At 32.7% G+C, this 17655-nt stretch overlaps 1 protein-coding gene across 15 annotated transcripts in view; it reads right to left on the minus strand.

Annotated features, from left to right (window-relative positions):
* The window catches only part of CCDC169 (coiled-coil domain containing 169), a 101745-nt gene that overhangs the window by 17593 nt on the left and 66497 nt on the right, over positions 1-17655 (minus strand). For 5 of the 15 annotated variants that reach the window (XM_007495335.3, XM_056794763.1, XM_056794758.1 and 2 more), the window contains one exon: positions 15326-15399. In XM_007495335.3, coding sequence (XP_007495397.1) covers positions 15326-15399 — 74 coding nt within the window. Of the gene's footprint in view, positions 1-8347; positions 8443-10499; positions 10632-15325; positions 15400-15487; positions 16487-17655 lie in introns of those variants that run through there. The other 10 variants (XM_016421895.2, XM_056794767.1, XM_016421894.2 and 7 more) reach the window with 9 other exon arrangements.

The following is a 17655-nucleotide window of genomic DNA, read 5'->3' on the forward strand; positions in this document are numbered from 1 at the left end:
CCTATTTGCAATTATTTAAAATCACTGCTAAGTAAAAACTCTCAAGTTTTATTCACTCCTTTTAGAAGGCTGTATAATTAAAAATGGGGAGGGATCAAATGAAATAATGTCAATTAGCTAAGTATAAAAGTTAGGAAACAACCCATTTTTAAAAAAGAACTAGGAAACTTTAAAAATTTTCAAGTCTTTATTGCTAATATAATACAGTGCCAAAAGGGATGTTTAAAATATATATTAATATGTGGTACAATCATCATCTATGTAAATATCCATACCAAACATAAAATGAGTCTTGGCCCAAGATTCTTTAAATATAAAATTAAAGCTCTGAGTTGCCTTTAAGCTTCAGTAGTCAATGTTTTTCTATCAAAGCCCCTTTTCAAACATACCTATTACTCTCTATACTGAAGTAAGAAAAATTTATTTTAAAGTTAAATTTTCATCTAATTTTCAGTTACAAATTCTTTTTTTCCCTCCACAACCATAGAGAAGGCAAAAAACCCAAAAGCCAAAAAAATATTTGTTATGCAAAACAAATTCACATATCAGCTACCTCCTCACAAAAATCAACCTTTCCCCCAAGAAAAAGAAATATGAGTCCCAGTGGAGATCTATAGCATGTCTCAACATTAGTCATTTAGAATTGTGGTTGGTCATTGTGTTGATCAGTTACTAAGTTTTTCAAAGTTGATTATCTTCACAATATTAGTGTTATTGTATAAATTGTCATCATGGTTCTGTTTATTTCACTTTGAATCAGTTCATACAAGTTTTCCCAGGTTTTCCTGAAATCATTTTTCTTTTATTTCCCTTTATCTCCAGATTATTATAAATTTCCCTTTAGAAACTGCAATATTATATATACCTTTAGTTAAAAATCTTTAAAGTTTTAAGTTAATTATGTTTAAAATGGTCCATTGGAGGAAACTGGTCTCCTAAAGGATCATACGGGTATGTGAAATAGAAATTTGATACACCTGAACTACATTTACCTAGCATTCTTTTAAATTATGTCCTCACTTTCCATCTGGAGGTTTGGGGAGATAAATTTTGCTGAAACCCATGCTACAAAGCTTTTGGGAGCTTTTGCTTTGGTAAAGTGCTGTAGGTGTGGGTCTCTGGCACTGTGCTCTGCTCACTTGGCTGAAGGAACTCCTTTCTCTCAATTTGTTGTTATTAAATCCTATAAAATTAAATACTTGGAGTATTCATTCATTTCTACTCTTACAGGGCATAGTTTCAAATTTCTTTCCAGAATGGTTGAACTAGTTCATGTATCTATTTTCTCATCTTAGCCATTCTTATGGGTTTGAAGTTGATACTTCTGAGGTGTTTAAGTCTGCATTTCTCTAATTATTAAAGATTTAAGGTATTTTTCAGTCTATTGGTAGCTTGTGTTTCCTTCTCCAAAAAATGGAGACCATTTATAAATTGTGGAATATCTCCTATTCCACAGTTATTCATATATTTTTTAAATGAGTCTTTTATTAGAGAAATTTGTTTCAAAAATTAACCCTTGTGGGCAACTGGGTGGCTCAGTGAATTGAGAGCCAGGGCCAGAGACAGGAGATTCTGGGTTCAAATCTAGATTCATATATAGTTCCTAGCTGTGTGACCCTGAGCAAGTCACTTGACCCCCATTGCTTGGCCCTGACCACTCTTCATCCTTTGAATTAGTATGATGTATTGATTCTAAGACAGAAGGTAAGGGTTTAAAATAAAAAGATTAACCTGATTCCTGTTTTACCCCTAATTTTAGTTTTGTGTGTACAAAACTTTTTAAATTTTATATAATTAAAATTATCCATTATATCTCCCATGGTCTTTCTCTAGCTCTTTTTTAGTTATGAAATTCCCCCCTAGATCTTTATCTCTGAATACCATCCTCCACTAATTTGCTTATATCACCATTTATTTCTAAATCATGAACCTATTTTGAACTTATCTTGGTATACAGTGTAATATGTTTGTTATGTGTCATTTAAGTTTTATCACTTCCGACCAGATTTTATTAAATTGTGAATTCTTGCCCCAATAGTGAGCATCTTTGGATTTCTCCAACACTACTAGGTCATTGAACTCGTTTTTTTTCTGTATATTGATTTACCTAAACTAATAATCTATTTCTTAGGCTGTGCCAAATTATTTTGATAATTATAGCTTAGTTTGAGATCTAGTACTATTAAATCCTTTATCTACCCCCCCTTATCAATTTCCTTGATATTCTTGACTTTTTTGTTCAGCAAGATGAACTTTTTGGCTAATTTTAGTTTTTGACATTCATTTAAAAAATTTTGAGTTCCAAATTCTCTCTTCTCCACCAGTCTTTTCCTTACCCATTCCAAAGACAAACAATATGGTACCCACTACACATGTCAAGTCATGCAAAATATATTTCTATATTAGCCATGCTGCAAAAATGCAAGAAAAATAAAGTGAAAGTATATGCTTCAATCTACACTCAGAGTTCATCAGTTCTCTAGAGATGGATACCATTTTTTATCAGGAGTCCTTTGTCACAATCATCGATCACTGTATTAATCAGTGTTAAGTCTTTCAGTTAATCACTGGTACATTATTGCTGTTACTATGTACAACATTCTCTTGCTTCTGTTCACTTCCCATTTGGCATTTGTTCATATAAGTCTTCCTGGTTTTTTCTATAACTATCCTGCTTTCCCTTTCTCAAAGTACAAAAACATTTCATCACAATCATATACCACAATTTTTAATTTGCTCTTTTGGTAGTTTTTTTTTTAACCCTTACCTTCCGTTTTGGAGTCAATACTGAGTATTGGCTCCAAGGCAGAAGAGTGGTAAGGGCTAGGCAATGGGGGTCAAGTGACTTGCCCAGGGTCACACAGCTAGGAAGTGGCTGAGGCCAGATTTGAACCCAGGACCTCCCATCTCTAGGCCTGGTTCTCAATCCACTGAGCTACCCAGCTGCCCCCTGGTAGTTTTTTTAATTGCATGCCCAATTCATTTTTCTGCTTTTCACCTTTTTGTTGATGTAAGCATTTAGAGAATAATTTTCCTATAAGTACTGTTTGACTATATCCCACAAATTTTGGTATGATATCTCATTATTGTCAAAATATTTAATGATATATGTATATGTATATATATATATATATAATGACATAATGATAAAGAGATTATCATTTCTATAATGTGTTCTTTGACCCATTCATTCTTCTGGATTAGATGGGTTTTAATTTACACAGTTTCATTGCATGTTTTCTGAAAGGAGTACATTTAATATTTTTTGTTTTTTGTTTGTGAAGTTATGCATACTTTTATTCATGGCCAATTCTTGTGAAGGTGCCAGGTATAGCTGAGAAAAAGGTATACTCCTTTCTATTCTGTTTAATTTTCTCCAGATATCTATCACATCTAACTTTTCTAAAATACTATTCATCTCCTTAACTTCTAATTGATTTATTTTATGGTCAGATTTACCTAGTACTGGGAGGAGAATGTTGACAGTTTCCTTGTTTAACTTTTCCAATTTAGATACTCCACCAGTAGGTGTATATATGTTTAGTATTGATATCACCTCATTGTCTGGGTTCCTTTTAGCAAGATTTTTTCCCCTGCTTATTTCTTTTAATTTGGTTGATTTTTGCTCTGAGGTCATGATTGCTACCCCTGCCTTTTACATTAGTAGAAGCAAAATAGATTCTGCTCTATGTCCTTATTCTAACCCTATTTGTGTCTTTCTGTTTCAAGTATGTTTCTTGTAAACAATATATTGTTGGATTCTGGCTTCTAATCCATTCCGCTATCTTTTTCTGTTTTATGGGTGAGTTATACTATTGTCATTCATAGTTATGATGACTGTGCATTAACTCCATCAAATTTTCTAATTGTTCTCTCTTTACTTTGTTCCTTTTCAGAAGTCTGTTTTGCCTCTCACCATTGCTTCCTCTTAATCTGCCCTCCCTCTTATTATTTTACCTTTTCTCTTAAGCTCTTCCCCTCCTACTTCCCTGTTGGTTAAGATAGGTTTTTACACCCAACTGAGTGTGTGCATATTTTTTTCTTCCCTCTTTGAATCAGTTCAGGTGAATAGTGAAGTTCAAGTGCTGTCCATTTTCCCCATTTTCCTCTCCTTATCCCCTTTTCTCCAGTGTATCCCTCTTTTTCACCTCTCCATTTGAGTTCACCCCAATACACTTCACTTACACTCATGCCCTCACTGTGGACTCCTTCTAACTTGTCAGTGTTCTTAGGCATTATAGGTGTCATCTACCCCTACAGGAATAGAGTTTAACCTCATTAAGTTCCATATGATTTTTCTTTCATGTTTACCATTTTATGCTACTCTTAAATGTTGTATTTGAATTTCAAATATTCTACTTAGTTCTTGTCTTTTCATTAGGAATGCCCTGAAGTCCTATACTTCATTAAATATTCATTCCTCCCCCACAAAATATCATACTCAGTTTCGCTGGGTAGGTTATTCCAGCTTTTTATTCTAGTTCATTTGCCACTTAGAATATAACATTCTAAGACCTGGGTTCCTTTATTGTCATAGCTGCTAAATTGTGTGCTATCCTGACTATTGCCCCATAATATTTTAATTGTTTCTGTTTGCTGGTGGCTGTAATTTCTCTTTGACCTGGGATCTCGAATTTGGTTATGACATTCCTGGGTGATTTGATTTTAGAATCTCTTTCAAGAGGTGATAGGTAGATTCTTTCAATTTCTATTTTGCCCACTAGTTTTAAGATATTGTGGCAATTTTCTGTGATAATTTCTTTTGAAATGTATTGTCTAAGTCCATGTTGGTAAAGTGGTAGCACAGAGAGGGCTGCTCCATTCCCTTTCTCCACAGCACCCAAGGAAATTTTTTTGCCTGCCCTGCCCTTCTGTCCAGCCACCTAATGGAAGTACTTCCTCCATCCACTGACTGGGTAATGGGTGTGTGTTGGGGGCTCATAGGCAATTTGAAGTTGAAGTTTGGGCACATGATCTTGGAAACATTCCCCAATGCTGGTCTAAGCTATTTTTTTCTTATCATAACTTTCACATAGTCCAATAATTTTTTAAAATTCAATTTTATTTTTTTAAATTACACATAAAATAATTTTTGACAACTGTTTTCTAACATTTTGAAATTTAGATTCTCTGTCACCCTCCCTCCCCATTGCCTAGGAAGTTTGAAATAGGTTGTACCAGTACTTTTATGCAATACATATTTCTATATCCTCCCATGTTGTGACCAAAGGCACATATCACATATACAATTTAAAACACTCACGAAAGAAGCAAAGTGGTTTGATCTGCATTCATATTCCAAAAGTTCCTTCTTTGGCTGTGGATAGCATTTTAAAAAGCATGAATCCCTTGGGTTTATCTTAGAACCTTGGTTTTGTGATAATCATTTAGTCCTTTAAAGTTGATCATTGTACAATATATTTCTGTTACTGAATATACAGTTCTTCTGATTCCGTTTGCTTCATTTTGCATCAAGTCAGAGAAGTCTTTTCAGGTGTTTCTGTGCTCATCCTTTTCATCATTTCTTATGGCACAATAGTTTCCCATTACAAACATATAATTGCTCAGGTATTCCCCAATTGATGAACATCACAACATCACCTTAGTTTCCAATTCTTTGCCACTACAAAAAGAGTTGCTATAAATATTTCTGTACAAGTAGGTCCTTTTCCCCTATCTCTGCTTTGAGATATAGACCCAGTAGTGGTATTGCTGTGTCAAAGGGTATGCATAATTTTATGACCCTTTGGAAGTGGTTCCTGATTGCTTTCTTGAATGTTTGTGTCCATTCACAGTTCTACCAATAGTGCATTAGTGTCCTAATTTTCCTACATGCCATCCAACATTTATAATTTTTCTTTTTGGTCATATTAGCCACTCTGATAGGTATGAGAGATTGGTATCTCAGAATTGTTTTGCATTTCTCTAATCATTAGTAATTTGGAGAATTTCTTAATATGACTATAGAGGATTTTTTTGTCTTTTTTTAAAAATTTACTTATTTAATTAATTTAGACTATTTCCCCATGGTTACATGATTCATATTCTTTCCCTTCCTTCCTCCCTCCCCCTCCCAGAGCCCATCAGCAATTCAGCTGGGTTTTATATGTATCACTGATCAAGACCTACTTCCATATTATTATTATTTGAAGTAGAGTGATCATTTAGAGTCTACACCCCCAATCATATCCCCATCAAACCATGTGATCAAGGAAATGTTTTTCTTGTGTTTCTATATATACAGTTCTTTCTCTGGATGTGGATAGCATTCATGACTATAGAGTTTTAATTTTTTCCTCTAAGAATTGCCTTTTCGAAACCTTTGGCCATTTATTAGTGGAGAATTATTTGTATTCTTATAAATTTGACTCAGTTCTCTCTATATATGAGAAATTAGGCCTTTGTCAAACACATTTCCTAAAATTTTTTTCCCTTAATTTGTCATTTCTCTTCTAATTTGGTTACTTTGGATTTGTTTGTACAGAAACTTTTACATTTTAATATAATAAAATTTTTCTGTTTCATTTTTTGTAATGTTCTCTGTCTTATTTGGTCATAAAATGCTCCTTTGTCCATAAATGACAGGTAAACTTTTTCATGTTGCCCTAATTTATGATATTTCCTTTTCTTTTTAGATCAAATATCCATTTTGAATTTATCTTGGTGTATTGTATGAGATGTTGGTTTCTTCCCTTGTTTCTGCCATATTGTTTCCCTGTTTTTTTCCAGCAGTTTTCATCAAATAGTGAGTTTTTCCCCAAATAATTTGTATCTTTAGGTTTATTAAACTACCACGAGTGGTCTAATGATTCCTTATTTTTAATTTATTTTCCAGGCCAATTGTTTTTCCAATGAGATATTCCATACTTTCATCTATTTTCATTCTCTTGACTTTGTTTTGTTGTTTCCTGAAATCTCATGGATTCATTAAGTTTCCACTTGACTAATTCTATTTTTAAGAAGTTTATTTTTTCAGTAATATTTTAAATCTCCTTTTCTATTTGGCCAATTCTGATTTTTAAGTTCTTCTGTGAGGTTTTATAAAACTAAATAACTAAACATCCTGTTTTTTAAAAACATTCTCTTTGGTATTTTTTGTGCTTCTTTCATGAAAATGTTAATTTTCTTTTCATAATTTTATTGCATTGCTCTCATTTTTGTTCTCAATCTTTCTTCTAATACTCTTGATTTAAAAATTCTTGTTTGACATGTAAGGCCCAGTGGAATGGTGCACCAGCTACAGAAAGGGTTTGGGAGAGGGGAGGGAAAGAGCACAGGTCTTGTAACCATGGAAAAAGATTCTGAATCAACTAATTAAATAAAATTCTCAAAAAAATTGTTCGCAAAATTTTTTCTTTAGCTTTTTAAGAATTCTTGTTGGGCATGAGTCCAATCTGCATTTTCTCTTGAGGCTTTGTGTAGACACATTCATGTTATCTTCTGAGTTTGTGATTTAAGCTTCCCTCTATCCAGAGAAGATTTTTATTGTCAAGGTTATTTTTTGTTATTTGCTCGTTTTTTTCAGCCTATTTGTTGCCTTTAAACTTGATATTAGAATTGGAGTCTTCTCCTCTGTAGGGAGGAGTGTGTATCACCATCCCAATTTTCACATATTTTTACTAAGTAGAGACCCTGTTTCCCACTACAAGTGCTTGTGCTCTCCTCTACAATGAAATTGTGATCTAGATTAGAAAATGAGCAATAGAGTTGCCAAAAAACCCAGTGCTCAGTACTATACCTAGTGTCAGTACAAGGGTCCTCTTTAATCTTCTGACCAGTTGTACAGTACCCTTACTGTCTTTGGACAGTGAGAATTCCTGGAACTGCTGATGCTACTTCTATTACTGTTATTTCCAAGGCCATATCTGGTATTGCTGCTGGGTTGCACTTTCCACCAGATCCCACTCCAATGTCATAGAACTCTTTTTTCTGAAACTACTCAGTTTTCTTGGGTAGGCAACAGGTGCCACTCCAAGAGTTTTTAATAGAGTTCAACTTGAATGCTCCCACTACTCTGTCATGTTGGCTCTGCCACTCCAGATGAAATGTTTTATTTTTTCTAGCTAGGTAATTCTTTGGTAGTTTGGTTGGTATGGCACTGAATAAATTCATTTAGGAAGTATTGTCAGTTTTATTGTATTGGCTTGGACTACCTATCAGAAATTAATATTTCTCCATTATTTATGTCTATATTTATGTGAAGAGGGTTTTGCAAGTGTGTTCGTATAGTTCGTGTATGTATCCTTTGCAGGTAGACTCCCTAAATATTTTATAATGTCTTTAGTTATTTCTAATGGAATTCTTCTATCTCTTCCTGCTAGGTTTTGTTAGTAATATACAAAAATACTGATGGTTTGTGTGGGTTTATTTTATATCCTGCAACTTCGCTGAAATTAGTTCTTTCTATTAGATTTTTTTAGTTGACTCTAGACATCATATCATCTGTAAAAAAAAAAAAAGTCATAGCTTTATTTCCTCATTACCTTTGCTTAGTCCTTCAATTTCTTTTTCTTGTTTTGTCATTATAAGTAGCAATTCTAGTACAATTTTGAATAGTAATGGTGACAAAAGACTTCCTTGCTTCACTCTTGATCTCATCAGAAAGCATTCTAATTGAACCACATTATAGATAATGCTTGCTCTTGCTTTTATCCAGATCATACTTATCATTTTAAGAAAAGTTCCATTCATTCCTGGACCTTTCAATTTTTTAAAAACAGGAATGGGTATTGTATTTTGTAGAAAGCTTTTATGCATTTACTGAAGCAATAATGATTATTGTTATTTTTTATTAATAAGGTTCAATTCTACTTAAGAGATTTCTTAGTCTTGAACCAGGCCTACCTATTTGGTAGAAATCCAACCTGGTCATAGTATTAGATCTTTGTAATATATTGTTGTCATCTCCTTGCTAGTATTTAATTTCTTTACATTGTTTTAACTCTTTCTGGTTTGGGTATCAAGGCCATATTAATGTCATAGAAGTAATTTAGAATTCTTTTACCCATTTTTTCAAAGAATTGATGTAATATTAATAATTAATTGTTCTTTAAAAGTTTGGGTACAATTTGTTTATAAATACATCAGGTCCTAAGATCTTTTATCTGAAGGAGTTAATTTATGGCTTATTAAATTTCTTTTTTTCTAGATGGAATTATTTAAATATTATATTTCTTGGTCTATTTCTAGGTTATTAAAGTTTTTATAAATATTCATCCACTTCATAAAGATCTTATTGTCATATAGTTGGATAAAATAATTCTAATGTTCCTTTTATTTCCTCTTCATAGGTTATAAATTCATCTTTTTCATTTTTCATACAGGTAATATGGTTTTCTTCTTTCTTAAAAATCAAACTAATCAATGGTTCATTTTTGGTTCTTTCAAAACAAAATACCTTTTATTTACTAAATAGTTTTTTTACTTTTCATTTTGCTAATCTCTATTTTGATTTTCAGAATTTCTATTTTGATATTTGGGTTTTTAAAAATAATTTGTTTTCTAATTTTTTTAAGTTCCATGCCCATTAAAATCTACTCTCTCTTTTATTGATGTATTTAACGATATACATTTCCCAGAAGTACTGTTTTGACTAAATCACACAAATTCTGGTATATTGTTCTCATTGTTGTTGTTATCTTTAATAAAATTACTAAATTTGTATGATTTATTCTTTCATCCTCCCATCCTTCTAGCTGCTAATTAATTTTTAATCTCTGCTTCAATGGCCTTTCACTGAATATAATTTTAGTTATTATAATCAGAAAAATGTATTTAATATTTGTGCTTTTCTGAATTTATTTATAAGGATTTTATGCCTTAATTCATGGTCAGTCTGTGAAGGTGCCATCCACAGATGAGAAATAGGTATATTTCTTTCTATTCCCATTCAATAGTTTTTTCATAAACTTTTCTAAGACTATATTCATTTCCTACTTATTTCTTGTTTATTTTATGATTAAATTTATATAGGTATGAGAGTTAAAGTAACATCTACACTATTAAAACTTTTACTATTTCCTCCTGAATATCAATTACCTTTTTCTTTAAAAATTTAGATGCTTTGTGATTTTGTGTACATATATTCAATATTTAAAATTTTAATTCTGAAGCTCAAGTAGTAAGTAGATATAATAAAAATAAATGATTAAAGTCTCTAATGAATATTTTAATTTTATGATACTTGGTGACCTTTAAACAATGACATACACAGATACTCAAATTTATCTGTGATCTCACTGATTTGGTCATTCACTTCTATGATGTAGATCACAACCCGTCCATGCCTACAAATCTTGTGCAATTAAGATCCATATCCTCCCCCAAATTTAGCCCTAGGGGATCCACCCAATATACACAAGGCTTTCATTGCCTTCCCTCAACATCACAAAAGTGTTAGTAAAGCTCTTTAGTTGTTCATCTATCATTCCTTGATCTTATCCATATTGACAAACCCATCTTTTTTTTTTGTCATGTAATTCTTTGATGACATCCCTTACCTACTGTTTATCTTTGGAGTTTTTCAATGTCACAGGATATTCACTATCCAAGTTTCTATTGCCTCTGTCTGATGTTCAGATTTAGCTCTAGAGAGAGAGTGGTACACCAGATCATGCTGCCATCCAGCAACACTAAAAAAAAGTCTGTATTAAAAATATGGGCCTTTATCGTTAAATTTAAGGTCATTAAATGTACTCTGGTATTTTCCTAAAGCAATCCATCCTGCTCTCATTTTCAATCCTGGGCCTCCTTTTTGTTCATCTAAATTAATAAGATGTCTCCCCAGCCATATATTAAGATCAATCAAGATTCATTGGAAGAAGTAAATAACCTTTCTTCAAGTTCCAGCTTAAACTCTTAACCGGTTCAAGAAACTTTCTTAAACTCCATTAATTCTAGAGCCTTCCCTCTGCTACTTCCAATCGATCACACAACATACATGCATACCTGCACACACATACATACATAATCATATGCAGAATCACATGTTTCAATAACCACATATACATAAACACACATATATGTATGTATAAACATGTATCTACACATACGATACCTATAGATGTGTATATGTATACACATTTAAATAAAGTGTATGTGAATACATAGTTGCAATTGATCCTTGCCCATTAGACTGTGAACTCCTTAAGAGCAACGACTGCTTTTGCCATTATTTCTCCAGTGTTTTGAGTAATGTCTGGTATTTAGTAGGTGCTTAATAAATGCTTGTTGTCTTGGCTTGAGTGCCTAGCATATATACAAGTTACTACAAGGCATGATGGGAGTTTACAAGGAAGAATAAAACATAGACTTTTCTCTCATGAGGCACAAAAAGTACTGGGAAAAATTATGTACATAAACAACTATAAAGTTGTATATGAAAGTATAATAAAAAAGGCAGAGTATTCAAAGGAGATAGAGATAATTTCAAGTTATTATAGAGGGGAAAAGACTCCAGAAAGACTTCATAAAAGAGATGGCATTTGTGCTAGACCAGTAATATACCCAGTTTTATGGACTACCAACTTTTCTAGTGAAATTGTCATGTCTTGGTTTAAAGTTCTATTTGATTGTGTTTAATAATGTTGCCCAAATGAAACTACGCTGAGCCTAATAAAATATCTATTCTGTATCCTAGAAATGCTAAAACTATATAACAAATATTTGGTATTATGTATACACCCAATATTTCAGGGAAAAGAGTAAAAAAAGAATTTAGAATGCATGAAAATATTAAGATTTGAAGTACTTTGGCTTTAGAAATATCTTAATTTTGTGTCAGTTAAAATAATCTTTCAGAATTCTTTGTTTTGATAGTTAATATTTTGGCATAAAGTAGTAAATGAGCATATTCTGACCTTATATGGCCATTAATTTTTACATTAAAAAATTCAAAGCATAGCTCTTGACTGAAAACATGAATGGCAGTATTTTTTCCATTTTTAGGTGACAGAAAGCTAGGATGAATGCACTGAGAAGGAGAATCAAAATCTCAAAAGATCTCTTTAGGTCAGACCCTAGGGTCAAATCTAATAAAATGAAAATAAGGGGCAATAAATGTATAGTCATAGGTTTGTTTTAAAAAATCAGTAAGACAAATACAAGAAGAGATATGACTAGACAAAGTAGTTTATGTTAAAAAAAAAAAAAGGCCCTAGGTGTTTCAGTGTACGCCTGGCAGTCAAAAAAGCTAATGTGGCTTTAGACTTTAGGCTTAATAGAAATATAGTGACTAGAATGGGGGAAATTCAATACTAAGGAAGTGATAATCTCACTGTATTGGTCCCTGGTCAGACCTCAACTTTGGTATTTTAACCCTGAATTCCACATTTTACCTTCACTTTTTAGGAAGATGTCTTGTGCAAGACTTTCAAAGGGAGGAAAAACCAGAATATTTAAATATTGTGAAACTATGTTATAAAGAAATGGCTGAAGGAATTGAGAATGTTTTAGCTTGAAGAAAATATAATGGAAAATAAGAAATTTTTATATAAATCCGGAAGAATTATCATATGGAAAAATGGTTGGACTAGTTTTGTTTTATCCCACATGACAAAACTAGGAGCAATGGATAAAACTTCTAAAGGATGATTCATTTTGACATGGGGGGAAAAAAACCCCCAACAAAACCTCCATCACAATTAAACCTATCCAAAAATGGAACAGGCTGCTATGAGAAGTATCAAGTAGGGAATCGTTGTTTAGTTGTTTTCAGTCATGTCTAACTCTTTGTTTCCCCATTTGGGGTTTTCTTGGAAAAGATATTGGAGTGTTTTGCCATTTCCTTTCCCAACTCATTCTGCAGAGGAGGAACTGAGGCAAACAGGGGTTAAGTGACTCAGCCAGGGTCACACAATCATTGTCAGAGGACAGATCTGAACTCAAATCCTCTTGACTCCAGGTCTACCTGGAGTTCTACCATTGTTCTACCTAAAACCCTCCCCTCCTCCCTGCTTGTAGATCTTCAAATAAAAGCTTGATGGTCAATTGCTATATATATTTTGGGGAGAATTCTTGTTCATTTATAGGTTTAACTAAATGATCATTGAGTTCTAGTACTAAGATCCTAAGATAACAAAATTGGTGATATGTACAGAAAGTATAAGAATTTAAGCATGAAGGCAACCCTTTTTATTGCATAGTGGATAAAATAATGTATTTTTGTGAAGCCTCTTTTTAGAAAAGGAGAAAGAGAAGGAGAGAGAAGGCGGGACAAAGAGAGAGACCATGAGCAAGAGTACTTCAGTGTGATTTTGTGGATAAGGGTAGGGTATTGGTTCATTAATTCCTTTCACCTTTCCTCAATCATTTATAGCAAACATTTAGGAGGCAATAAAAATCAGCTTTTCTCTGTCTTGTGACAAAACTCATCATAAAAGTATTTACACCAAAAAGAAAAGAGAAAATTTTAAAGAGAATAGGACATTCTTGAGGGCAAGTGGTGCCACTTCACCAGGTGGTGATGGGGAAAATAGAGGAAATTGCAGCAGAGAAGGAATAAATTCAGTGGGGACTGATAGTATCAGTCAGGGAAATAGCAAAATTTTGTATGGCAGTCACTTCTCAAGGAGGACAAAGAGCCAGACAAAGCTCAAAATGGCTTATGACTAATATTCAGTTTAGGGTAACTGCACCCTTAACTTTCAATCAACTGGCTCCTGATTTTAATGTATGTCTGTATTCCCCTAGCCAAGTTTTACCTCACCCTGCTGACTTTCAAAATTCCTAAGCTTCCCCTAGGCCCAAACCTATCCTCATTTCCTTCTAGCTAAGAAAAATTACACTTCTCATCATATCCTTGCTAATAAGAGGCTTCATAATAATAATAATTGGCATTTACATAAAGTTTTCAAAAAGCTTTAGTTATCTCATTTGATTCTCCCAACTACTCTGAAAGGTCCTTAATGGAAGTGTTATCTATCATACCATTTTATAGATGAAGAAACTAAAGTTCAGAAACTTTAAGTGATCTATTCTGATTATGGTAAACAAAGCAAACAGCTATTAAGCAAAATTTAAACCCAGATCTCTCTTGAATCCAAATTCAGCTATGTATCTATTAAAGTGTATTTCTTATCTACTTTGTATAAATATCATAGGCTTATTCAATTTTCTTAGTTTTGTCTCTTATATGTCAGGTCTCAGGCATGGCACTACTTAACAGATTTTTCCATCAGAAAATGTGATAATAAGAACCTATTATTCCAACCTCCTCCTCATTTAATTGAGTGAAGGCTTGATCATGCTGTGGTAAGTTATCATCTACCTTGTCTAACATATACAGGTCTTGGTTTGTTGATTTTTTTAAGCTTATGGGTTTTTAAAAGGATAATTAGTAATAAAATTTGTGTATTAGCAAAGATAACAATATAAATCAGGTGGGAAATCACTGACATATACATCTTAAAACATATCTCCCAAAGTGTTGACTTAATAATATTGTCAGTTCTTATTTTTAGTCAGATACTAAAAATAGTTTAAGCTCAGAGACGTCAAGGATTAACTAGAACTTTCTTCTCAAATGTTCAGGAAATAGACAAGACTTGGTGACAAGAAACAACTGAACTGAAATCCTGATTTGGATGGTTGCTAAACTAGAAGCATACTATCTACACACAGGTACTTAAATAATTTGTAGTACTTGTTCTTTATTAAGAATCATGTAATCTTCTTTTCCTCATATTTTAATTAAGATTTTGTTTTCAAAGCCAAAATTTAGTATAAGAAGTTAAATTCAGAACAATATGATTGAATAAAATTTTTGTAAGAGACATTTTGGTATAATTGATAGAGAGCTGGCCTTGAATCCAGGAGCATCTGGTTTCAATAGAAAGGCAATTTTTCAGATAAATAAAAGATACCAATACTTGGTAATTTGTATGCGGAGATAATTATTGGGGGTACAGAAAAAAAGGTAGGTCTTTACAATCCCCTAGCTGATTTGCCTTCTGTACTCTGCACCTCCCTCTTTGCATGCTCCAACTTTTCAATTCCTCCTTCTGCTTTGCCCTTCAGCTCACCAGGTCTTGCCCCCTACACCTTACCATCTTCCAGACTATTTGTTTCTGCCTTGAATATATGCTCTCTAGACTACCAAGTCTTGCCATCTATTCTACTCCTGTAACTTCCTTTATGTGTTGTTTTTCCCTACTAAAATGTAAACCTCAAGAAAAAGGAATATTTCAATTTTGTATTTATATTCCTTGTATTAAGTATATTGCTAAAACATATAGTGTTTATATAAAGGCTTTTTCATTTACATTTATTTACTGATTCATCCATAGAACTCAAATTAGATCTTGAACTGAAATTAGACATTACTGACCTTTTAAGATGATTTTCTTTCATTTTGGGCAAAGAATCCATAGATTGCTTCTTAGAGGATTGTGAAATTGTTAACTGAAACAAAATTTAAAAGTAATTGTCTTTATTTTCATGAGTAAATGAAAGGATGACTTTTACATTAGCAATGTATCCAAAATAGAGTTCTAAGTCACTAAGAAACTTTTGATTTATGAGTTATATTTGGTTTTCTATGTATTGAAAAGATTCTAAAACCCTCTAATATATATAATGAAAACTGTGGCCCTGTCTAAAAAAGTATAAAATCTCACAGCTAGAAAGGCATTCAGAGATCACTTAATCTAATCCAGAAACTTATTGAGAATGTCTTTTACACATTTTTGATAAATTATAAATTCTTGATAAATAAACTATCCTAATGATCTTCATTAATAGGGGAACTCAGCATATCACCAGATTGTCCATTTTGTTTTAGACAACTCAAATTGTTGAGTTTTTGCTGGAGGTTTTTTTTTTTCTTGTTTAGTACCTGAAATCTGCCTTTAAAAAAAATCTTCCATTTGGGTTCAGGCATGAACAGGTCTAATCCTTCTACCCCGCCCTAAAAAAAGCATCGAAAACATGGGATGATAACCATCACATGCCTCCAAAGTTGTATTTTCTCAAGGATTATAATTCCCATTTTTTAAATGGATAACATCATTTGACCTTCCTACTCTGTATATATTGCAGCTCGCCAATATCATTCCAAAAAGAAGTAGAGCTAAGAACTTAGCCCTATATTCCAAATGTGATCTGATTGAGGCAGTTATGCCTGTCTTGTTCTAGGCATGATAATTTTATTAATACAGAATCAGAATCACAAAATTGCAGAATTGGAAGGGATATCAAAGGCCATTTCATCTAATAATTACCTGAATATGCTCAAGAAAGAGTCAACCCAACATTGTTTAAAGACTTGTAGTAGAGGGAGCCTCACTACCAGCAAAAGAAGTTTATTTGACCTTTGGTTGAGTCTGATTGTGAGGATTCTTTTCCTGATATAAAATCTAAATTTGTTCCTACCCTTTTTTTTTTGCAACTTCTCCGTATTTTCACTCATTCTGCCAGCTATGTCAATTTTTGTCTTCTGTGAACTTTTGGGTTTTTCTACTGCTAGTCTTCGAGTTGCCTTCCATGTTATCTAGTTTGGTGTATATAAAGAAGTAATTTTTTTCCTTTACTTTTTTTTGTGTACAATGTTTTTCATTCAATTTTCGAGATTTCACAACATTCTTACTCTGGTAGGAGTACTTTATTATTGTCAAGCCTGTCATTCCTATATTTTATAGTTTGGAAATCCAAATCATATTCTTGGATTCTATCTTCTTAATCTGTTATTCACTCTCAAATCTGCTTTTTTTCCCCTTCCAATACTTTTACTTATGATGATCAGTAGTGATTAAAACACTACACCTCTTCCTTCCGTCCTTCCCTCCAAGATATTTGATTTCTCACAAAAGATTTAATCTACTTTGGCAATATATATCTTAAAAATTTCTTTTGGCATTATCATATGTGTTAACATGAATCACAAGAAGAACATTTAAATCAAAATGATTATCAAGTCTTAGGAGATTCTCTCATGTCCTGGCAAGAAAAAAGATCTTTCTATTGTGTTATTAAGTTGATAAATAGATGCCTCACTAGCCCACAGCTCAGGAAATATTAACCTGACTATTCTTTTTATTTTTATTTTTTTACTTTTAAAGTAAGTTTTCATATTTATTCCTTTAAACATTATAATCTACCAAATAATTTCATTTTTATTTAATTAATTTAGAATATTTTCCCAAGGTTATATGATTCACCCCTCCTCTCTCCGCCCCCTTTCTGGAGCCAACAAACAATTCAACTGGGTTATACGTGCCATTGTTCAAAACCTTTTCCATATTATTAATATTTGCAATAGAGTGATCGTTTAGTTTATATCCCCAATCATATCCCCAATCAAACCATGTGATCAATCATATATTTTTCTTCTGTTTCTATTCCCACAGTTCTTTCTCTGGATATGGATAGCATTCTTGTTCCTAAGTCCCTCAGAAATGTCTTGGATCATTGCATTGCTGCTAGTAGAGAAGTCTATTACATTAAATTGTGCCACAGTCTATCCATCTCTGTGTATAAGGTTCTCCTGGTTCTGCTCCTTTCATTCTGCATCAAGTCCTGGAGGTCATTCCAGTTCACATGGAATTCCTCCAGTTCATTATTTCCTTTCAGCACAATAGTATTCCATCATCATCAGATACCACAATTTGTTCAGCCATTTCCCAATCGATGGACATCCCCTAATAACCTGACAATTCTTGC

This window comes from Monodelphis domestica, chromosome 4 (genome assembly GCF_027887165.1).
Source record: "Monodelphis domestica isolate mMonDom1 chromosome 4, mMonDom1.pri, whole genome shotgun sequence".
In the NCBI taxonomy this organism is placed as follows: domain Eukaryota; kingdom Metazoa; phylum Chordata; class Mammalia; order Didelphimorphia; family Didelphidae; genus Monodelphis; species Monodelphis domestica.